The sequence below is a fragment of the Vitis riparia genome, chromosome 5 (genome assembly GCF_004353265.1).
Source record: "Vitis riparia cultivar Riparia Gloire de Montpellier isolate 1030 chromosome 5, EGFV_Vit.rip_1.0, whole genome shotgun sequence".
NCBI lineage: Eukaryota > Viridiplantae > Streptophyta > Magnoliopsida > Vitales > Vitaceae > Vitis > Vitis riparia.
The window spans coordinates 16,334,441-16,356,582 of NC_048435.1; the positions used below are offsets into that span (position 1 = coordinate 16,334,441).

General features: G+C 37.5%; 2 protein-coding genes across 3 annotated transcripts in view; both read right to left on the reverse strand.

The window, feature by feature from the left end:
• Positions 1-3,914: 3,914 nt before the first annotated feature.
• Positions 3,915-5,576, reverse strand: LOC117914338 (protein ELC-like). Its single transcript, XM_034829637.1, has one exon. It carries the CDS (start codon positions 5,452-5,454, stop codon positions 4,177-4,179), a length of 1,278 nt encoding a protein of 425 aa, XP_034685528.1. The 5' UTR covers positions 5,455-5,576; the 3' UTR covers positions 3,915-4,176.
• A 1,113-nt stretch (positions 5,577-6,689) lies between these two features.
• LOC117914026 (ribosome biogenesis protein BMS1 homolog) overlaps positions 6,690-22,142 on the reverse strand; it is a 29,412-nt gene continuing 13,959 nt past the window's right edge. For both annotated transcript variants that reach the window (XM_034829184.1, XM_034829183.1), the window contains exons 8-19: positions 21,430-21,670; positions 20,638-21,092; positions 19,566-19,668; positions 19,095-19,300; positions 18,578-18,930; positions 18,268-18,364; positions 17,971-18,189; positions 16,586-16,825; positions 8,056-8,265; positions 7,484-7,753; positions 7,176-7,379; positions 6,690-7,088 (exon numbers count right to left, since the gene is read on the reverse strand). In XM_034829184.1, the coding sequence (XP_034685075.1) occupies positions 6,930-7,088; positions 7,176-7,379; positions 7,484-7,753; positions 8,056-8,265; positions 16,586-16,825; positions 17,971-18,189; positions 18,268-18,364; positions 18,578-18,930; positions 19,095-19,300; positions 19,566-19,668; positions 20,638-21,092; positions 21,430-21,670 (2,757 nt within the window). In that variant the 3' untranslated portion in view covers positions 6,690-6,929. The remainder of the gene's footprint in view (positions 7,089-7,175; positions 7,380-7,483; positions 7,754-8,055; positions 8,266-16,585; positions 16,826-17,970; positions 18,190-18,267; positions 18,365-18,577; positions 18,931-19,094; positions 19,301-19,565; positions 19,669-20,637; positions 21,093-21,429; positions 21,671-22,142) is intronic.

A 22,142-nucleotide genomic window follows, 5' to 3' on the forward strand; every position in this document is an offset into this window, starting at 1 on the left:
GGTCCTGATGGTCAGGTTGATCGCCTTAAGGCCCGCTTGGTTGCTAAAGGTTATACTCAGATTTATGGTTGTGACTATGGTGACACCTTCTCTCCTATTGCCAAGGTTGCTTCTGTTCGCTTATTTCTCTCCATGGCAGCTATGTGTCATTGGCCTCTTTATGAGTTGGATATTAAGAATGCTTTCCTTCATGGTGAACTTCTCGAGGAAGTGTATATAGAGCAACCACCTGGTTTTGTTGCTCAGGGGGAGTCTAGTTTAGTGTGTGATAGGTCCCAATCAGTACAAACACAACAAACACAAAGAAAGTATTCTCTTTGGGTGAGAATGAACCACAAATTCATTAACTTCTCCTCTCCCTTTCCCATTCTCTTCTTTCCAAAGTTATACATCAAAGAAACAACTGAAATGAAGCTAATGGTGTCCGAGTCTGTAGGAGACTCATTCACCCACTACCCATGAATTGCAGTCGTGCTAATAACTGCCCTAAAACAAAAGTAAACCAGCAAATATTAAACCAGCAAATACAATAAAAGGAAATGATGCTGAAGTAGGAAAAATGGGCTTGGCTTCTGAACATGGACATCAGTCCATATAGCGTGAGTTGGGCCTCGTGGTCCGACAGGATCTTCTGGGCTTATCAGTATGCAAGTTACGCCACTCTCTATATGGCTTGAAACAGTCTCCTCGGGCATGGTTTGGGCGTTTTAGTTCAGTTGTTCAAGAGTTTGGAATGTTTCGAAGTGAAGCAGATCATTCAGTTTTCTATCATCATAACTCTTCGAGTCAGTGCATCTATTTGGTAGTTTATGTGGATGACATTGTCATTACAGGAAGTGATCAGGAGGGTACCCAAAGACTAAAGTAACACCTTTTCAACCACTTTCAAACCAAAGACTTGGGCAAACTCAAGTACTTTCTGGGACTTGAAATAGCTCAATCCAATTCAATTGTGGTTATGTCACAAAGGAAGTATGCCTTAGACATCTTCGAAGAAACAGGTATGTTAGAATGTAAACCTGTTGACACTCCTATGGATCCAAATGTCAAACTTGTACCAGGACAGGGGGAGCCTCTAAGAGATCATGGGAGATATCGACGACTTGTAGGCAAACTAAACTACCTCACCATCACTCGGCCAGACATCTCTTTTCCTGTAAGTGTGGTTAGTCAATTTCTACAATCACCATGTGACAACCATTGGGATGTTGTGATCCTCATTCTTCGATATATTAAAGGAACACCAGGCCAAGGTATGTTGTATGAAGACAGGGGTCATACCCAAATTGTTGGTTACACAGATGCAGACTGGGCTGGTTCACCTTCAAATAGGTGTTCCACCTCAGGGTATTGTGTTTTTATTGGAGGTAACTTAATATCCTAGAAGAGTAAGAAACAAGATGTAGTGACCAAATCAAGCGCCGAAGCTGAGTATCGAGCTATGGCTTTGGCAACATGTGAACTCATATGGTTGAGGCAACTCCTTCAGGAATTGAGATTTGGAAAAGATGAACAGATAAAGCTAGTTTGTGACAATCAGACCGCATTACATATTGCATCCAATCTAGTCTTCCATGAAAGGACCAAGCATATTGAAGTTGACTATCACTTCATTAGAGAGAAGATCGCATCAGGGTGTGTTGCTACAAGTTTTGTTAATTCAAATGATCAACTAACAGACATCTTCACTAAATCTCTCAGAGGTCCTAGGATTAAATACATTTGTAGCAAGCTTGGTGCATATGACATATATGCTCTAGTTTGAGGGGGAGTGTTGAATATAATGTATTTATAGTGTACAATCTTTCTTTCCTTCTTAATTTAAGTCACATATATGGTAGTTAGTTCAACCTAGCCTTGTATATATATTTCTCTATTGTAAGAAGTTAATTACATGAATGAAAATTAAGGTTTTTTCTCTCTCTTTCAACAGAATCAAATGAAAGACCATCAACTTTTTGAGTTTATAAACGTAACAGAACGGACTGATTCCATTTCATTGGGAAACCAAACTACACTTAACAAATCCAATGACTAAACTAAAATTGGTTCACCAGTTTGAAAATATCTGTGATGCAGGAGACTGCCTTGCCCCTGAATTCCCATTTCATAAGAAATAGATGTTGTACAATCTGATGAATAGTTGTAACCTTCGATACTTCTTGGATAATTAGCTTCTCCTCATGAGTTTGTGATACTAAAGCTCCTAGTTGCCCATGTGCTTGCAACTTGAAAAGAAAGCAAAAGAGTACAAGTTCCAGGTGCATGGTATTGGATTCTATCTCATCTAATAGGCACCTTTGCTGTAAAAATAATGAAGCTAAACAGCATGTAAAAGAAGAAAAATACTACACAATATCACAAACATGACACACTAACTAGCAGTTCTCAGAATTACAGAGATAGAAACTTAGGCTTAAGCATTTCAACGACATGCAGTTTGCAACTCAGAAACTAAAAATAGTTACCATTGTTCCATCAACAATGATTTTCGTTCAGAACCCACCAATCAACTCCAGCAAAACCACAATTCAATTATTCGACTCGTAGGCATGAGCCCTGCAAAAGCAAGCTTCTTAAAAAAATAAAAGCACAAAATCTATTCAGTCTACCTTTAAAAAGGTCAAGATAGAAAACAGCTCTATATCATTCTCCAAAGAAAACCCAAAAGTCAAAACCTTTAGTTAATATTTGCATGCTCCACTTGTCTCATGCAGAACCCAAACATCCCATCAAGTGGATTGTGACGTCCTGGATATTTCAGCCCAAATGAAAAATCATGATTGCTGTGACTTACATTCACTTGAATAGCTCCATCAAGAATTTGTACAGAAAGCAAAGGAAAGAGTAGGTTATATAAAGTGAACAAAGAGAACTAAAACTGATATTAATGTTTCCCACAACTTTAGGCAGATAGTTTCAGCCCAGCCCATGTTGAGCAGAGCCCCTTAAAAATAAAGGTAATTAAGAAGATACACCTCACCATGAGATCTAAGAACCTGACTACAACTCAAGCAAGTTATAAGTTGTCAAATTCAAACCCTTTTCATACATGATACATGGTACAGTTGAAAAGATTGGCCTCACACAGGATCAAAAAGGGAGTTTTTATTTCCCAGCATCCAACCAGAGTCATGGACCTATACACTCCAATTGGCATGCAACGACATGAGTATAATAAATAGAAATGCTGACTTTCAGACACTCTTTCAAAAGTTTCCAGCATCAATCTCCTTAGGTGGTACATCAATGCTTGAGCACAAGAACACCAAAAACAAACTGCACTCAGGTATGATGCCTAAAGAGAGTCAAGAACAAGGAGATCAAATTTTTACTGATTAAAGGGCTTCCTAGATGGGATTCATTATATGAGTAAATATTTATATGATAACAAAATCAAATGGAATACATCTCTTTTTCCTGGTAAAATTTTACCTCACCTCTACTCCACTAAATCTTTGCCGAGAATCTGCCATCTTTGAATGCAGAATAAAAGGACTAGAACCTCACCCTCTGTCCAGTGGTTACCATCTCCATTGAACTATGAAAGAGTTTCCAACCAGAGCCATTTACCAAACAACACCTATTAATCACACAGAATTTTTTTTTTCTTGATAATACAATAGTCTTTAAGACAGCATAATGGTTGACAGTAAAACCAAGGGGGAAAAGTAACAAAGAAATTAGAAGTAGACATGCACCAATGAACTAAATGAACAAAAGGGGGCACAAATGGTTACTCTATCTCCAATGAACTATGAAAGAGTTTCCAACCAGAGCCATTTACCAAACAACACCTATTAATCATGTGGAATTTTTTTCTTGATAATACAATAGTCTTTAACACAGCAAAGAAAATAATGGTTGACGCTAAAACAAAGGGGGCAAAGTAACAAAGAAATTAGAAGTAGATATGCACAAATGAACTAAATGATCTTATAATAAGAACATGAAAATATATTGAATTCATATGTAACAATCAAAGATAAAGTTCTGGCACATCAATTATTCAACCATAACATGTTTCAACAGAAAGCTCCATTTTCGTTCCCTATCAACACAAACTACATCATTCTTCAAGATACCCAAAAGGTCATTATATATCAAACAACCTTGTTGTGCAGAGGCTCCAACTCCACAATAACAAATCATCAAGATTCTAACAAGCAATGGCTTTCACATGGCATATTGTGATGACACCCTAGCAGCCATACTAGCAACCTGAGCTTGCATCTGTGCAGCCCTGAGTTTTGCACACATAGCCCGGTGGAAGAACTGCTCACGAGACAACAATCTCACATTCTTCGAGTATTGATCAAATGATATTGATCCCTCTTGCACAGCCTTATCCAAGGCATAAATTGTGTCCTCTATAGCCAAGTCGGAGGAAGTGCAGTCAAGCATCTGCTTGGAAAGAGCATCACAAGGCTCAAATGCATTATCTACATCAAGATTTCCCATATTACCCAACTTAACCTCATTCTCCCTCAACCATGCCTCAAGAACATCAGCATTCATCAAAACCATCTGCAACTGCTGCTCCAGCCCCTCCTTCTCATCATGCAATTCCTTTACACCCCTCGATAGCTGCTCCTCCCTTTGCCTTAACACCCCCTGCGCCCCGAACATCCCTTCCATCTCCGCCTCGCTTGTCTTCCTCAATACCCCAACATCAGCATGCAGCGATTCAACTAGCTTATTAACAGCATTTCGCCGAAAAACCTCGTTAGGGTCCTCCGTGTGCCGCTGTGGGGATGGCGGAATCCGGCCCCCACCAGTGCCACTTCCACTGCCATAGGGAGACGGGGGATAAGCCCTGGGCGGAATCACCGGGCGCACGGTGGGAGCAGCTCCCATCATGGGATTAGGCGTAAAATTGTAATTGGCATTAGGATTGGGATTAGGGTTAGGGTTAGGATTGGGATTAGGTCGGCGCTGCGAGTAGAGGGGGGGATCGCGGCTAAAGACGTGGCTCAAATTGCGGGCAAGGTCAACGAGATTGGAGCTCGGGTAGACCCAATTGTGAAGATAGGGGATGGAGACCATACCGGAGGGGTTGACATGAGAGTGAGGGCGCTTGATGACCATGTCGCGAGTGGGGTTGACGTAGACGCAAGGGGGGTGGCGAGGATAGGACTCCATGAGCCAGATGATAATGGGGATGTTGTAGGTGACATCAAGGTAGAGCATGGGGACGGTGCCGTCGGATTGAAGGAGGTTGACGGTGCGGCCATCGTTGTGGGTGTAGGTGGCGGTCTTCGGCTGGAGGCTGGGGTAGTTTTCGGAGAGGGAGAGGAGGTGCTGGCGGATGAGCCATTTGACGTCTTCGGCGTATGGGAGTGCTGATGGGCCTCGCTGTGAGAGGACGGAGCTCAACCACTGTTGGGTCAGTTGTGGATTCGGAGAAGGGGAAGGAGATGGAGACGGAGATAGAGATGGAGATGGGCCTCCCATTCCCAACAGCAGAGAGAGGGAGAGGGATTTGACGAAGACGAAAGAGTTGAGAAATGAGAATTCCCAAGGTCCCTGCAACACTTGTCCAAGAGAGGGAATTTGGTAATATTGGTGGCTTGGACAAATCTGCTGGGTGGCGGTGCAGCCGGATACCTTGCTTTAATTTAATTTTGAAAATAAAAATAAATAAATAAATAAAGTCCTTGCCTCTTCTTTTCCCTTTCCTTTGAGATTTGCCATATGTAACGCATTTGCCTCAAGCTAAATTACTTAATTTAGATTAGTAATTTTATTTTCAATATTACTGGATCCATTTGATGGGAATATCTAGTCATTGAGACACATGATCATTTAGGTAAACATTCATGAGATTAATGGTAATATATTAGGCATGTTTATACAAAAATACGTTGAGAAGCAAAAATTACATTAGAGCCTTCAAAGGCCTTGGAGTGCACTCAATCGATTTCTAGTGATTTTTTTTTTATTTTTAAAAAAAATATTATAATTTAAACACTTTGACGAACATGCCTATGAAGTTGAAAAATACATGTGTTAATTCAAGATTATTATTTTTAAGAGTCGAACTTATATTCAAAGTAGAGTTAGAAGCAATTAATTGCACACTCTTAAGGTGTTGAGATAAGATGTTCATTAAGAAGCACGAGGTGTTCCATTATTGATGTGAAAACAAGTATAGATGCTAATAAGTATATGTCCTTTTGGTATTTAGTCCAAATAAATTTGTAGTCGATTAAACACATAACAGGCTATTTTTATTTTGAGATTTGTTTTTATTTTCTTTTGGAGAAAAAAAAGGAAAAAAAAACCGTCACTTTTATTTTGAGATTTGTTTTTATTTTCTTTTGGAGAAAAAAAAAGGAAAAAAATACCTTTATTGATTTCCAAAATAAAAAAGCAGAAATTGGGGGGTTAAGTTACCCAATAAAAAAGTGTTATGGCCCGATGAGTTTCAAATAATTCAATCTATAAAGTATGATTGAGGGAACTTTGAAATTCAATTAAGAGGGTGTTTGAAAGTAATTCTAGAAAATATTTTTAATATTTTTAACACTTGAATGATAAAAATTTTCAAATATTAAAAATATTAAATGTGCTTCCTTGTATCACTACTAAACGGACTCTAAGTAATCCATAGATGACAAAAGATAATACCCTATATGAATGAAAGTATGTGGTAACATGGGATGGGATGCTAATTTACAAAAGATTAAGAGAGAAACATGTGAGTTGCATTAAGGGAAGGGGTTGGATAAACTATTACTTCAAAAATATAATAAATGATGATATTCAAAGTTAAAAACTTCACAATTTTAGGTGAGTTAATGGTCTCAAATTAACCATATTCCTCCCTTGATGATAATTATCCACAAAAACAACATATATTAAAGATGAGGGAAATATCTCCTAAAATTGGGATGGAGAAGATAGTTCCCAATCAATTACCAATTAATTCATGGGCCTTTTCGGATTCTCTTACTCTGTTTGTCTTGTGCCCTGTACCTCTCCTTTCGTTCTTCTCTCTGACGCTTTCTCGACACCTGCTCCTCCTTGGCCTTCTCTGCTTCAAATCTTTTCCTCTTTTCTGTTTCTTTCAGCTTTCGCTTCTTCATCTGTGAACATCAAACCCACAACTCATTACCTCTATTGACAACTGAAAACAAACAACCAAAAAAAATTTCCAAATTTAACAATTATACCTTCTCATTTCTAATCATCTGAAGGTGTTGAACAAGAGCGTGGACTTTTCGCTCGTGGGGTTCCATAACAACAGCTCTTCGGTTCTCCAGAAGAGGCTTCTTTCGTTTTAGAATATCTTTGGGCTTTGAAGCAAAGGGGAGAGCCGCCTGTAATGACTTGGGGATAACCAACGGGTTGAACTTCCTTGCCTTCCTTTCAATTGGCTGCCATACCAAACAATAAACAAGCAAATAGATGAATTAAGAAACAATGTCCAAGAGGGAAAATTTTAACCAGTGTCTTGTCCTGAGAGCATCAGAAATTTTACCCTGTAGAGTGAATCTTTGTTAACGGGAACGGGAAGATTGTTCTCTCTCCTTAATTCAGCCACAGTTTTCATTCCTTGCCAGGTCTGATCACGGGGTTGCAGGGCTGTTGTCAATGGATTGAAGAAGCAAGGAACTTCAACTTCAGTCCAGGCACGCAAGAAAACCAGGTCACTCATCAATATTCTATCCTCGAATGTGCACCTGGCAATCCCTTCTCTAGGAAGTCCTCCTTTCTTTTTGGGTTGGTTACCAAGCTCTTCTTTTGCAGCCTGCCAAGATTATTGACATTAAATTCAAACTACCAATAAACTTTTCAATGGCAGAGGAAAAGCCCAAACTTATTGGAATGCCCATAATTTTTTCAGTTGGGAAAAAAATTCCCCAATAATATTACATGCTAAACAAACAAATGGCGCTCAAAGAAAAACGATTGTAATTGTGCTTATAAAAGCATAAACACGCCCAATTTGGAAACTCTAAAATACAAGATACAAGCAAAAGCAAGAGATAGAAATCAATAGAACAGGGCAAAAGTAAAAAATGAAGAACATATTGTTTTTAAGATGCATACCTTCTTCACCTGTCCCCGGATACCACTAGCAGTCTGGACTGCTGCACCTTCAAACCTAGCTATTTCAAGATCCGAAGTAAACATGTTCTTTATAAGTGCTGTCTTCTTGAAAATTTTGCAGGGCTCACCAACTAGCTTGATCTTCTTTACTAAGCGTGCTGCATGATTGAACTCTAAGACAACTGCAGTGGCAATGATCCTAAATGTTGCCTGAGAAGGAACAATATTCACTGGTAAAAGAAAACCCAAAAAAGGGAAAAAAAAAAAGACTACAGATCCTAACAGAAGATATTCACTGACAACAAAAATAAAAGAAATAAAAGAAGCCACCTGCAACAATATCATGTATAAGACTTTAAGGATCTTCCCATATGCTAAAATTCCAAAGAGAGGTCCTTCGATTGTGGTTCAATGTTTTTAAAATCAATATCTTACATAAATTCAAATAGTGGAAATTGTTACCGAGAGAGAGAGAGAGAGAGAGAGAGAGAGAGAGTGGATTATTGGAGCAAAAACTTCAGTTGCACCAAGAAGCATGAAAAACAAAAATTTTATTTCGGAAAAACACATGTCATTCACACATATTGGTGGCCTTTCCAAGAGAAGTTCACAATATGCATGCAAAACCCTAAGCCGACTCAAAGTCTACCATCACTGATACAATAAGATCAAAAGAAAGTAGCAAGGGCAACAAAAGAGTCAGGCTGTGCCAAATCTGCATATCTCGCAGCCTAGGCTCTTGAATATAAAAAAATAGATAAGGCTCATAAACAGTTTCAGGGTCCAGTTGATTCATTAAGTGGGCTTGAGCTCTGCTATGCTCATAACATGTTCATTATATGTTGACAGCTTTCTTCTAGCTCCCTGAGAAAACACTCAATGGTACATCCTTCTATGCCAACAACTAACGACATAGAAGCCACTAGCTCCACTTCACAAGATCTAGGAAAACTACAGATACACAACTCCACAAATGTCAGAAGAAAGAACTTCCAAATAAAAGGGAACTAAACAGGAACTAGAGGGATCCACTAAGCAAAAGTTCTACTCTTAGGCACCATATTATTATTTTGAGCATCGAAGGACACAACCCAACGGATGGGACACCAACATTCTAGTTAGATAGTCACACCAATCTCCCTAGAAGGTCGTTGCATAGGCTTTTCAAGATTTTTCCAAATTTACTCATTTTGTTGCAAGCAATGAAGCAAAAAATTGTGTTCAAGAAGATTTGTGGTGGGGGGATCGAACATTGTGCTCTTAGTTTACTAGACCTTTTAGAGCTGTCACAGTTAGAAATTTTCCTATATCAACTATCCTTGGCTTCTTTTCACTTTTTTCTTGAAACCTAAATTTTTTGTCGTAACCTCAATGACTTGGAATAAAGGATCTTGAAAGACTCATCTCTCACCTATGTACACTTGTCATCATTTGTTCTAGAAGAGCAAGGTCCATCTTTCTCAAGATTTATTTTGGTAAGTCTTAGACTTGTCCAATCCTATATAGATATAGTTCCTTTCTCTACAACTAAATTTTTATGGAAATCTAAAGTCCCACCTCAAGTCAAAGTTTTGCTTAGTTAGTGCACATAAGGAGGAAAACACTAGTGACATGATACAATTAAGATCTTACAAAATCCTTAGCCCTGATTAGTGCATTTTGTGCTCAAAGAGTGGAGGAACTTTACATGATACAATTAAGATCTTACAAAATCCTTAGCCCTGATTAGTGCATTTTGTGCTCAAAGAGTGGAGGAACTTTAGCCCATAAACCTCACCTTGTAAGATGGAACTTGGTATGCTTGGAGAAAAGAAAAGGTGGACTAGGGGTGAGAAATTTATCTTTGATGAATAACGCCCTTTTGGGTAAGTGGAATTGAAGGTTTGCTAATGAGAGAGATGCGTTGTGGAGGAGTGTAATTAGCCTCAAGTATGGCGTAGAGGAGGGGGACTGGTGTACTAGGGATGTGATGGGAAGAAACGGAGTTGGGCTTTGGAAAGCAATTAGGAAGAAGTGGGGGCTGTTAGATGGCAGGGTAGCTTTCCATTTGGGTAATGGGCAAAGAGTGAAATTTTGGAAAGACAAGTGTTGTGGTGATGGGCCTCTTTGTGAGTCCTTCCCATCTCTTTTTTCCATGTCCATGTCGAAGAATGCTTGGGTTTCGAAGGTGTGGAATCCTGTTGGTGATGGGGTTGGTTGGACTCCTCTCTTTGCAAGGGCGTTTAATGATTGGGAGATTGATTTGGTGGAGCGGTTGTTGCAGAAGATCCAAGCTTTCAGGGTTCAAAGGGAGGAGGAAGATAGAGTGATATGGACAGCTTCAAATGATGGGGCTTTCTCAGTTAGATCCCTTTATTCTATGATGGAGCCGGGGGGCCTTTCTTTGTTCCCTAGTGAAAGAATTTGGAGGGCAAGAGTGCCTCCCAAGGTAGCTTTCTTTGCTTGGGAGGCTTCTTGGGGTAAAGTTTTAACACAGGAGCAACTTCAAAGGAGGGGGTTCTCTTTGGCAAACAGGTGCTTTCTCTGCTTATCTGAAGAAGAAACAGTGGATCATCTCCTACTGCATTGTGTCAAGACGCGGGTCCTATGGAACCTCCTTTTCTCTCTTTTTGGAATATCTTGGACTCTCTCGTGTACAGTGAAGACAACCCTTCTTGGGTGGAATGGAGGGTTTGTGGGAAAAAGACGCAAGAAGGCTTGGCAAATGGCGCCTTTATGTATTTTTTGGTCAGTTTGGAAGGAGAGAAATAGGTTAGCGTTTGGGGATGAGGATCTTTCGCTTCAAAGGTTGAAATATTCTTTTGTATGTAATCTTTGGTTTTGGGTCAGGGGTTCCCTAGCAGAGAGTCATTCTTCTCTTGTAAGTTTTATAGACTGGATAGGCTCCTAGTTAGGGAAGGTGGTGTGTATACTCCCTGTATACTTAGAGGACACCGATTTTTGGTGTTTCCTCTTTTCGTTTAATATACTTCTTTTACTTATCAAAAAAAAAGTGGAGGAACAGTCAACTATGCTTTTTTACATGGCCTCGTGGCTTTGGGCCAGTGACAAAGGCTATTCATATTATCTTGTTTGGATTAGGTTCCTCTTAGGAGTATATGTAATATGATGACCATCTCATATAGGGGCTTATAAAGCTCCAATAGAAGCAAAGCCTTGTTGTAAATTGCTTGTATTTCATTGATATGGTTTGTGTGGAGGGAAAGTAAAGCTAGGATTTTTTAAGACAAGTGGAAGACTTCAAAGACAATTTGGGATCTAATTCATTTATATTCATCTTTCTACGCCTCTTGTATCATGACATTCAAGGGTAAACCTCTCAATGTTAAGCTTGACTGGCATTCGGTGTATGGTTCAAAAGAGTTTGGATAATGAGAGGAGATTTGTTGTAGTCATATCCAATCAAGATGTTATCCCTCATGGATTTTTAAATGTATAAAACCTCAATTTGTTTGAGATGTTTTGTACTATTTTCCCTCTAATGGTTCTATATAGATGTATAGGTCTTATTAGTAAACTGGAGTAGGTCAATCTTTATTTTTTTGTTTAGCTTGTGAAAATCTAGGGAGGATTCCATGTCCTTCTCATGTATTTACTTTATCCATTTCTAATGCATTCTTGTTTTTTTTTTTTTTTTTTTATCAAAATAAATAAATAAATTCCATTTCAAAAAGACATGCTATAAAAATTATCCAATTTAGGAAACTTCTTAACTGGATGGAAATGAAGAAATTCCTAAGTTCGAAATACTTAAAACAAGATGAAGGTAATGAAAAAAGAACAATGATCCAAAGAACTTATTATAGAATTTTATTTGAAATAAGTAATAAATTAACAAGGGGAGCGAAGTGGTGTTACTTATAAAAAAAAAAAAGGAGTGGAGTGACGACAGAAAGCCATGAGAATATTTTTAGAAGTCATTGAGGACCTTTAGTTGAGAAATCTTCCTTTGCTTTTGGGGGTGGGGGGGGGGGGGGGGGGCGGGTTATTTGGAGTAGGGTTCTAAATAACCAGCCCCAGTCAAGGTTAGATCATTTTCTGATTTCAGAGGGGTAGGAAGGTCATTTTAGCAATAAAATTGAATGTATTTTACCTAGACTTGTCTCAAATCATTCGACGACTTTTTTAGATGAGGGTGGCTTGAGGAGAGGCACTACTCCTTTTAGATTCAAAAATATGTAGCTTAACAAGAAAGGACCCAAAGATATGATGAAGAGATGGTGGATGGGGTTCAGGTTTAGGGGTTCTTATAGCTTCATACTGACAGAGAAATTGAAAATGGTGAAATTTAATTTGAAGAGTTGGAACAAATAGGTTTTTGGCAACATGGTAGTTAGAAAGAATTTGGCTCTTTCTCTAGTGAGTGGATTTCTAGGATTCTAAAGAGAGTTTAGGGGCTTTATCTCCAGATGAGGTGGTTGCTAAAGAGGAATCAAGGTTGGATTTTCGTAAATGGACACTTATGGAAGAAATGAGTTGGAGGCACAAATCAAGGGAGGTTTCGTTAAAAGAAGGTGATAGAAATATCAATTTCTTTCATAAAATGCCAAATGCAAACAGAAGAAGAAGAAACTCTTTCATAAAATGTCTAACAAAGGAGATTGAGATCAAGGAGGGGATTGTCCGGGTTTTCATAACCACTTTTTAGAGCTAGGGGAGTGGCGCTTTAGTATTAGGGATACAAATTTTGGCATGTTAAATTGGCAAGATGCAACAAAGTTGAAGGAGCCTTTTTTAGAGAATGAGGTGTTCAATGCCCGTTCAAATCTAAATGGGGACAAAACTCTAGGACCAAACAGTTTCTCAATGGCGTTTTGGCATTTTAGTTAGGACTTTATTAAGGAAGAGGTGATGGGCCTTTTTAATGACTTTCATGAGCAATTGGATTTGTAAAAAATCTCAAAGCGACATTATTGGTATTGGTTTCCAAGAAAGAAGGGAGGGGGGCACTATCACTATATTCGTTTGTGTTAGCCAAATGACCCATTCAAGTTGGTTACTTATATGGTTTGAGGCCATATTAGGCTTGAAAATAAATCTGAGCAAGAGCAAACTTATTCTAGTGGAGAGGATGCAAAATTTGGATGAATTGGCTTTTGAATTAGATCGCAAGTTGGGCAAGCTCTTGGCCACTTATTTAAGGCTTCCTTTAGGCACCCCTTATAACTCTTTGGTGGCTTAGGATGGGGTGTAAAAGAGGTTTCGTAAAAGATTGGCAATGTAGAAAAAACAATATATTTCCAAAGAAGGTAGACTCACTTTGATTCGGAGCACTTCATTTAGTTTGCCTATCTACTATATGTCATTGTTTTAGATGTCGAGGATAGTGAGTTTAAGGTTAGAGCATATTTAAAGGGACCTCCTATGGGGTGGTGGATCTTTAGACAAAAAGTCACATTTAGTGAACTGGGCTATTGTTTGTTCAGATAAGAGAAAGGGGGGTTTTGCAATAAGGCCTTACTTTGCAAATGGAATTGATGTTTTGCAACAAAAAGGGAGGTTTTCTCGAGGCAAGTTGTTTGTGGTAAATATGAGAAGATTAAAGGAGATTGTCTTACAAGGAAGTGAGAGATGGGTATACAGTTAGGTTATGACAGGCTATAAGGAGATTAGGGGAGATCATTAACGGTAGAATCTCCTCCTCTATGGACAATGGGAGGAGGTTATAGTTTTGGAAGAATTTATGGTATAGGGTTGAGCCTATGACTTTCTTTTTCTTCCTTATTTGCCTTCCTAACTCAAAAGAGGCATGAGTGGTGGATTTATGGATTCGATTTAGTAAAAGGGGTGTTTGGTCTCCTAAATTCTCTAGGCGTCTAAATTGTTGGGAGATTGTGGTTGTGGAATGTTTCTTTTCAAGGCTGTAAGATAAGGTGATGAATGGGGAAGGAGAGGATAAGGTTATTTGGTTAGAGACAAAAACTAAAACTTTCTCTTTACCTATTCTAGAGCTTGGGAGATCAACACCTTTTCTAGTAAGGGTTGTTTGGAATGTGTGGGTTCCACTAAAGGCGAGCTTTTTTGCTTGCGAGGCGTCTTGGGGAAAAGCTCTAACTCTACATTAGCAGTAGAGGAGAGTTTGGACCTTGACTAATAGATGTTTTTTGTCATATCTAGGAGTCGAATGATCATATTCTAATACATTGTGGCAAGGCAAGAATATTGTGGTAGCTTTTATTCTACCTTTTTGGCATTTGTTGGGTATTTCCTTCCTTTGTAAGATAGATTCTGTTAGGGTGGCATGACTCCTTTGTTGGAAGGAAATGGAAAAAAGAGTGGGGAGTAACTCCTTTCTGCTTTGTTTAGACAATTTGGAAAGAGCGAAATAGAAGATCCTTAGATAACGAGGAGTTTTCTAATCAAAGGCTTAAAACCTTGTTTCTTTGTAACTTGTTGTCTTCGACCAAGTAGTATATATTTGAAGACCCAATGTTCTTACTTGACTTCATCGATTAGTTGGGTTCTTATTGAGGGAGGGAGTAATTTTTTTTGCTTATCCTTTTTTGACACCTTTTGGTGACTATTGTGTACATCCTATCTACTTTGGTGTGCCCTTTTGGGCACTTTATTAATGCTATATTTGTTTACCAATAAAAAAAATATAAAGATTGCTCCCCAAATTTTATTTTTTTTCCATTTGATGGATAAAGCCTAAAAATATATTAAAAACAACTAACAAATGACGCACAAAAGTACACACAATGCATATGGTTAGAACCAAAGCAAGCAAAAAGGAAGAGAGAACAAAAAATAAGTTCTCTCTTTACTTAGAGCTCAAACAATCTACAAAGCCTATAACAGTCATCTATGTACACTCTAGCCCAATCCAAAGAGGTATACATAAAAGAAGATTTGATTATTTGATCAAATTGTGCTAGATCTTTGATTTTTTTTCCTTCCATTCTAAAACATGCACAATGAAGCGGCCCTCCAAGCTTTCTTCTGATTCTTCTCCACAAAGGAGACACACCAACTCAAGAGATTTCCTCTTACTGACTCCCAAAACACCATGTTTTGCATAAGCCACGACTTGAACATGGACCTGTAGTTTCTGAGTGTGATCACCTGCCAATTGATCTGTCTATGGGAAACATTTACTCTTGGTTTTCCTTAGTTTGAAGATTACATGGAGAGATCCTAGCACACCCTTGCAAAGTTCACTAAGCAACTATTGAGTCCTGAAATTAGGTATTTCTGAACAAAAGGCAAACCAAGGAGTTGTTGATTCACCTTGTCAGACTTCTGGTTCATTTATATTGTCACACTTATAAGAAATCAGGAATAGGTGCAGGGTTCTTTTAGAAATGGATGAGGGTACTACTTTCCAAAAAGATATTCAGTGGACAAAGGTTTTGATGTCTTTTGATGGCTTGGGCTTGTCAAGGCCCTCAAAAGAATTTCATCTAATTCTGCTTTCCAAGATACTCAAAGAATGATAAGATCATTTGACAAGTGAGTTAACCCATTGAAAGAATGCACACACAAATTAACCAATAACCTTGATGGTTGAGACCTGGAACTCTCGCCCCCTTATCTCAAAATTTATTTTATCCAAGAGTCTCAGCTCCACTTTGTCGGACCGAACATTTTGTACGAAGCCATGGCCCTCCAAATAGACAGCCTGGGTATTTCTCCATCAGTCCTTCACTAAGTCCTTAAATTTAGCATGATAGAGTTACATTAATAGGCAACTAGATAGGTAAATAAAAAAAAAAAAACGCCTAGCGAAGAGAGGAGCACAAACCAAGTACACAGGAGGTACTAAGGTAAAAGAGAATAAAACAAAGCAAAAATATAAATAAAGATAGATCCAGCTCATTCTGGCTCAATGCAACCTAGATTATATGAAGTCAAGAAAGGAAAGATTGGTCTTTGCATGGTGCAGGATGGCCAAGTCTTCTCACAGTTGCTACAATGACATCGGGCAGTAACAAATTTGTGAAAAACCATTTGATGAAGGCCTAAAATTCTTTGAGATCACATCTGTCATGGCCTATTAGTGATCGAATCAGGGGGAGTAAAAACTAATCCAATCAAAGGTTTCACAGCTATAAAATCTAGGGAAATCAAGGCTAAAGAACTTCCTAAAGCCTTTCCACTAGAGAGATATTGATCATGAGACTTAATCAATTCCATCTGCCATAGCCCTACAGTGACACGCCAAGAACCGCCCAAGCTAAGAAAACACTTGACTCAGCTACTTGAGCTGGGCTTTAGAAGCCTTCCTTCTCCTATTTGAAACCCACCCAAGCACATCATAGAAGAAACATGTAGGGAGCCCATATGGTGCATAGATCACATGAGCATGCAGAACATGGAGTTCTAACAATATTTGAGAAGCAATGTACTGACTGTACCATGTCAATAATGAGAAGGAAAAGAAACAATTATAGCCAAAATCTCTTGGTATCATGGTAACAAAAAGATTTCAAATTTATTCTCTCTCAACTACACATATCATATAGATAATCTCAAGAACCAGTAAAAATTTCAAAAAAAAAAAAAATATATATATATATATATATCTAACCTGATTGTTGGATAAATTCTGCACAGCAACCACTCCAGTGTTCGGAGGTGCTAGAGGGCCCCAAAACATGGCAAGACAGTGCATGTGTTCTTTAGTATATTTGAGCATACGATGCCGCCCATTGCAGTCCTCTGTGGCATATACAGGTATAGTTTGGTACCGCCTCCATCCAATAGAAACTATTATTGGGTCTCTAGTCTTTAGTAATTTCTTGTGCCACCTATGCCTCTTTATCCTTACCTGGAATAATAGAAAAAGAACATTTTATTGTATGAAAAGTATGAAAGTAAAAAGTCAATCAAAAAAATTCCATTATAAAGAACATGAGAAATGAAAGAAAAATCTTGTAATAAATCCTTGCATCAAATTAGGTGAAAGCAAGATATTCATAATGTATACCAGAATGGTTTACCAACTAAATGAGCCACATAGAATTGCTTTCCAGTTTTTGTTTAGACATTAAAACTGTTTGTCATTGCTTTTATAGAATGTTCTATTACTTGGTAATATGTAACTAATATTCTGATTTTATGATGAATTTTCCAAATTAAATTGGAAACAAATTAACAATTCTTGGAACCTTCATAAGAAGGAACACAATTTAAATGACTAATATACTGTTGGACTATAATCTCGTTCTTCTTCTCAAAGTCTCATAGGAAAGAACATACAATTAAAATTATTATTTAAATAATGCAAATATCAAACTCTTGTTCTTTAAAACAATAAAATTGCATAGGACAAATAGAGATGCGCATTTTCAGTCTTTCCAGTCTCATTCATTATAACATTGAAAATGCATAGAATGAATAGAGGTGGACTTTCAGTCTTTAGTCTTAGATCTAATTTATATGCAAATTGTTTTTATGTTCAAGATATCTTACATAAGCTAGAAATGACACCTACAAAATTTGAATATTAATCTAATCATACAGTTTTTCCTTCATTTGAAAGGTTTAATTGTTTTTTTTTTTCTTATGTCTTTTTTGATTGGTAAAGAATGATTGTATTAAAAGCGCCTTCCAAAGGGCGCACTAAAGTCTACACAGCGTATACGAAGCGCTGAAGGCCAAAAGAGACAGAGGGGACACAAAAAACACCACCCTTGAGTTAAAAGGTTTAGTTTAGTTGATGCCGAACACCTCTCCTTTACATAAACAAAGCTTTAAAGCCAATTATTTTTTCTCAAATATTTTAGGTTCCTAAAACTTCCATTAAATCTTTTCAATAAGACTCCATTTATTAGGAATTATCATTTTTGCAAGAACTAAGAGCTAGCACCAGTGGGTAGTCATAAAATGCTTAATGATCTATTGTTACCAGGACACTACAGGTTATTCACCATTGTGTTACAAAATAAGAAAATAGTTAGAATATATTCAAACCTGCATGTAACCAACATTTTCCTCCCCAAGACCAATTCCTCCAACTAAAACAGGATGGAACGGATCGAAATGTTCAACCATCTCAAAAGGAACATCATGGACCTCCAATCTTAGATAAGTTCCTGTCCTAAATCCCTCTACTTCTATTCGAGTTTCCTCATCAAGATCATTGAGTTCAGCCATATTCATTTGTTTCCGAAGTTCAACCTCCTCTTTCAACTGCAAGAACCAAGCATGAGTTAAGACCAATGCCACAAACCAGTAACTTAAATGTAAAAGGAATACCATAATACCTACCTTGTCAAAAAATCCACTTTCATTAGCTTGTCTACGGTGAAACTTGGACCCATGTTCAGCATTAATTTCCTCATCTGATGATTCAGATCCATCACATGTAGATAGAAATTAAGGTCACACAACCAATTTTCAAATAATTTACTTAAAAAAGAAAGCAGATGAGAGGGAAAAGAAAACCAGTGAAATTGTTCACATAAAAGACTGATGAAAGACAAGTCATGATTAAGAAAATAACAATAAGGACCAGTGGATAGAAAGAGAGAAAGTTTGAGTTCCAAGAATTCAAAAAAAATATCAGTAGAAAGGATATTGAGCATCAAATTTTGCACGCAAAGCAAGCTTCTTAAGCCTCCTTTCCTCAATTGATGAATCATTTTCCTTGTGGATTGCATCATTCCCAGCATCTCCTGCCTCTTGGCTCTGATACTGCTTACCCGTTTCTAGGTCTTCAAACTCACCATAAACATCATCATCATCACGATCACTACCAGTCTCCAAGACTTGACCTCTACTAGCAGCCTTTGACCAATCCCCAGTGATAAAACGATCACGAATGCTTTCAACAATTTCAACCTCTTTCCATTTCTTGAGATTTGCATGATTTGTGAATTTGGAACAGTCCTCAGCATTTACATGGCCACTACCCAATCCTTCTCTCAACTTCTGCATTAAATAAGACCAGGAGTAAGAAAGCAAACACACCCATTATCAAGTTCATACATATGGACCAATTTTCCAAAGGAGTTCAAATTCTAATTATCTAGTAAAAGTGCCTCCTACTCTAATAAAAGAACTCCTTGATGGTAACAATAGCTGCTACAACAAACCTTGTTTCCCTCTCCTTTTGGCTTAAAGAATTCATCATCCTCACTTTCTTCATCCTCACTACTATGATGTGCTTCATCAACAGAATTTGTAGAACGTGAAGCAGATTCTTCACCATATACCAGTCGCATAAGATTAGTATTTTGTTTTGGGATGGTTCTTTCCACCAAGGACTCTTTCCACTTTGAAACATTCCCCATCTCATCTCCTATGAGGCCCATCAATAAGACATGTTAGATATGCAAAGTATGATGAAAAGCAATCTTATCAAAATTCTGCCTCAATTGAAGAAATTAAGAATGAAAAATAGAACTTGATGAAACAAAAATACAATCACTGGAAATTAATATCAGCTTGCTTTTTCATTCTAGTCATTTATCCCAATTAAATACCATTACATAAAATACTTTTCAGCAGGGCCATTATGAATTTTACAACGCACATAAGATTCAAAGTGAAAAGAGAAATTATACCATCTGTTTTTTGATCCTCTCCATCTTCCTCAGAAGAATATGAACCAGAAAATGACAGGTTATCTCCATCATCTTCATTTTCTTCATCATCTTCATCCAAATCCTAAAATGAAGTGAATGGAAAGATTATAGGTATCTTAGAAGAAAAAAACTACTCCACAATCAGAAGAATCAAGATATTATTTTGATAGAATAATAATTATGACAATTTTTTTTTTGATAGGTAGAATAATAATTATGACATTATTAACCAAATATATTTCACATCTCTAAGAACAAATAAGTCAAGAAAGAAATAGATCGGTGCCAATTTAAAGCCTTGAGAACAACAATTTCTACAATCTCCAAATTTATCACTAAATTCTTCACCTCATGGATGAATAACTCACTGAAAGAACCTTAATTTTCACTCATTCTGTTGGCTTTCTGCCTTGGATCTCTCTGAGGGAGTCAGAAAATGAACTTTGTATAATTGATTGGCAGAAAACCTCACTGGTTGATTTGGTTTGGTGGGGGGCCAGGGAGGCAAGTTTTCTTGTCTCTAGCATGGTGTACTTCAAGTGAAATTTTGGAGATGCCACCAACCTGGCCCTTAATGAATTATTGGCTTAAGAAAAGAGACAAGATAAGCTTGCATCAGGGTCAAGGAAGACAATAGATGGGATGGGGGGAAAAACAACTAAGCTATTTTCATAAGCTAGTGATGCTGTACATTGCCTGTGGCCTCATGTCAAGTTCAGTCTCACAAGAAAAAAAAGAAAAACATTACATCCATGAAGAGCTCCAGTGTAGTACTACAATGAAATCATCACATCAAACATTCAGGAAATAATGACAATAACAACATCCAATAATAGTTTGAAAGAATTAGAGGGCCTCCAAAGGCATTCTCATCCTCCTTTCACATACTTCACCTCAGCCCACAAGGTCCACAAAAACATTGACTAAAATCATTTGCAGTAACAAAGCAAATAGGAAGTGGATCACGGACATCAATCCAACCCCTTCCCCACCACCCCAATTTTCAGAGACAATTTTGTTCAGTGACCATGACATGCAGCGAGATAATTACCTTTAGATCATCATCAATGTCATCTCCAAAAATAGCTTTTCTCCTCAGCCTTCCATCATGGAACTCAATCTTTTCCTCAACGTTATCTTTTAAAGGGGGTTGCAGTTCTGATGCATTACCGTTTTCTTCTTCAAGACCCTCTTTACTTGTTAAAGTTGCATCCTTTTTAGCAGCATGATCTTGCTCTAATGATGCTGAACCATCCGAATCTTCAGAACCAGTTCCTTCATCAGATCCATCAGCTTCATTTTCACCCCTAGACTGATATTGGCCTAGCTCTTCTCCATTGATGTTCTCAACAATTTCATCAATACCATTCAAATTATTGGCTTTAGATGAAACATTTGGCTTCCTGCCAAAAAGAGAAATGAAGCTTTTTTCTAACTTCTCATCAATTGAATATTTAGTATTCTGAAGTGATTTCACCAAGACTTCACCTACATCACGATCCTTTCCTGAAAACACCAAAAATTTCACAGAATGAAAACAATGGTAGTTGTATTATCAAAAAAGAAAAGGAACGAGAAGGCAATCATAATAATAAGGGAATGCCAAGATAACAGCCTATTATCCTATGCATTATTCCACATAAAAAATGAATAGAAGACTAAAATAAAACAGTTAATATCCAACCAAAAAAAAAAAAAGTGCTAGCTCTATTCCAGTAAAAAGAAGAGTGGATGGTGCTAAGAATGACACAAGGAAAAAGTGAATTTATATAAGCAAGAAGTAATGTAAGTGATCTTTCATCTATGTAACAAATATGGGCAAATGCAAAGACAATTATAAAACCTTTCCGAGCAGCTCCCCCATTTTCATCATCAACATTAGAAAACTGTACAAGATGGTCATTTATGTTTATGTAGACAGCATCCTTGTCATATAGGAGATCCCCAAGACCAGACATAGGTGCATAAAATAGTTTGTCCCTGTCTCGCAATCCCTTCTTTTTGGCAGCTGATGGTAAGGGGCAGGGATCAGCTAACCCAGTGACACCAGCTAAACTGTGATCACCTACACCAGCAATATGCACCTGATTCACAAATTTTTAATCATGACCAAAGGGAAAATAACAGCATAATGTCAAAATCATTTTAGGGTGAAAGACTAAAGCAAAGTTTTTTATTTCCTAGAAAGGGATAGACCTCAACACATAAGGCATCAATATAACATGTTGAATAGTTTTATTCTTAAAAAATATATATAAAAAAGCAAAAGAATACATAAAATTGCTGTAAGATAAACTTCTACACATCATATGTAATTGAAGCTAAAAACAAGAATAATGATATATTAGTTACTGGCACAATTTGTTTCTTCGATCTTGAACAAGTTAATATGAGAAATTTGCTACTATCAATTAAAAGGAATTAATTCTATAAAGCACAAAGAAAACTATATTTATCCCTTAATTAAACATACACTAGGAATGCAGCAAATTGTCATAAAGAAGTTCTCTAAACAAAATTGGTCAATGGTTATGATTCCTTTGACACACTCCAGGG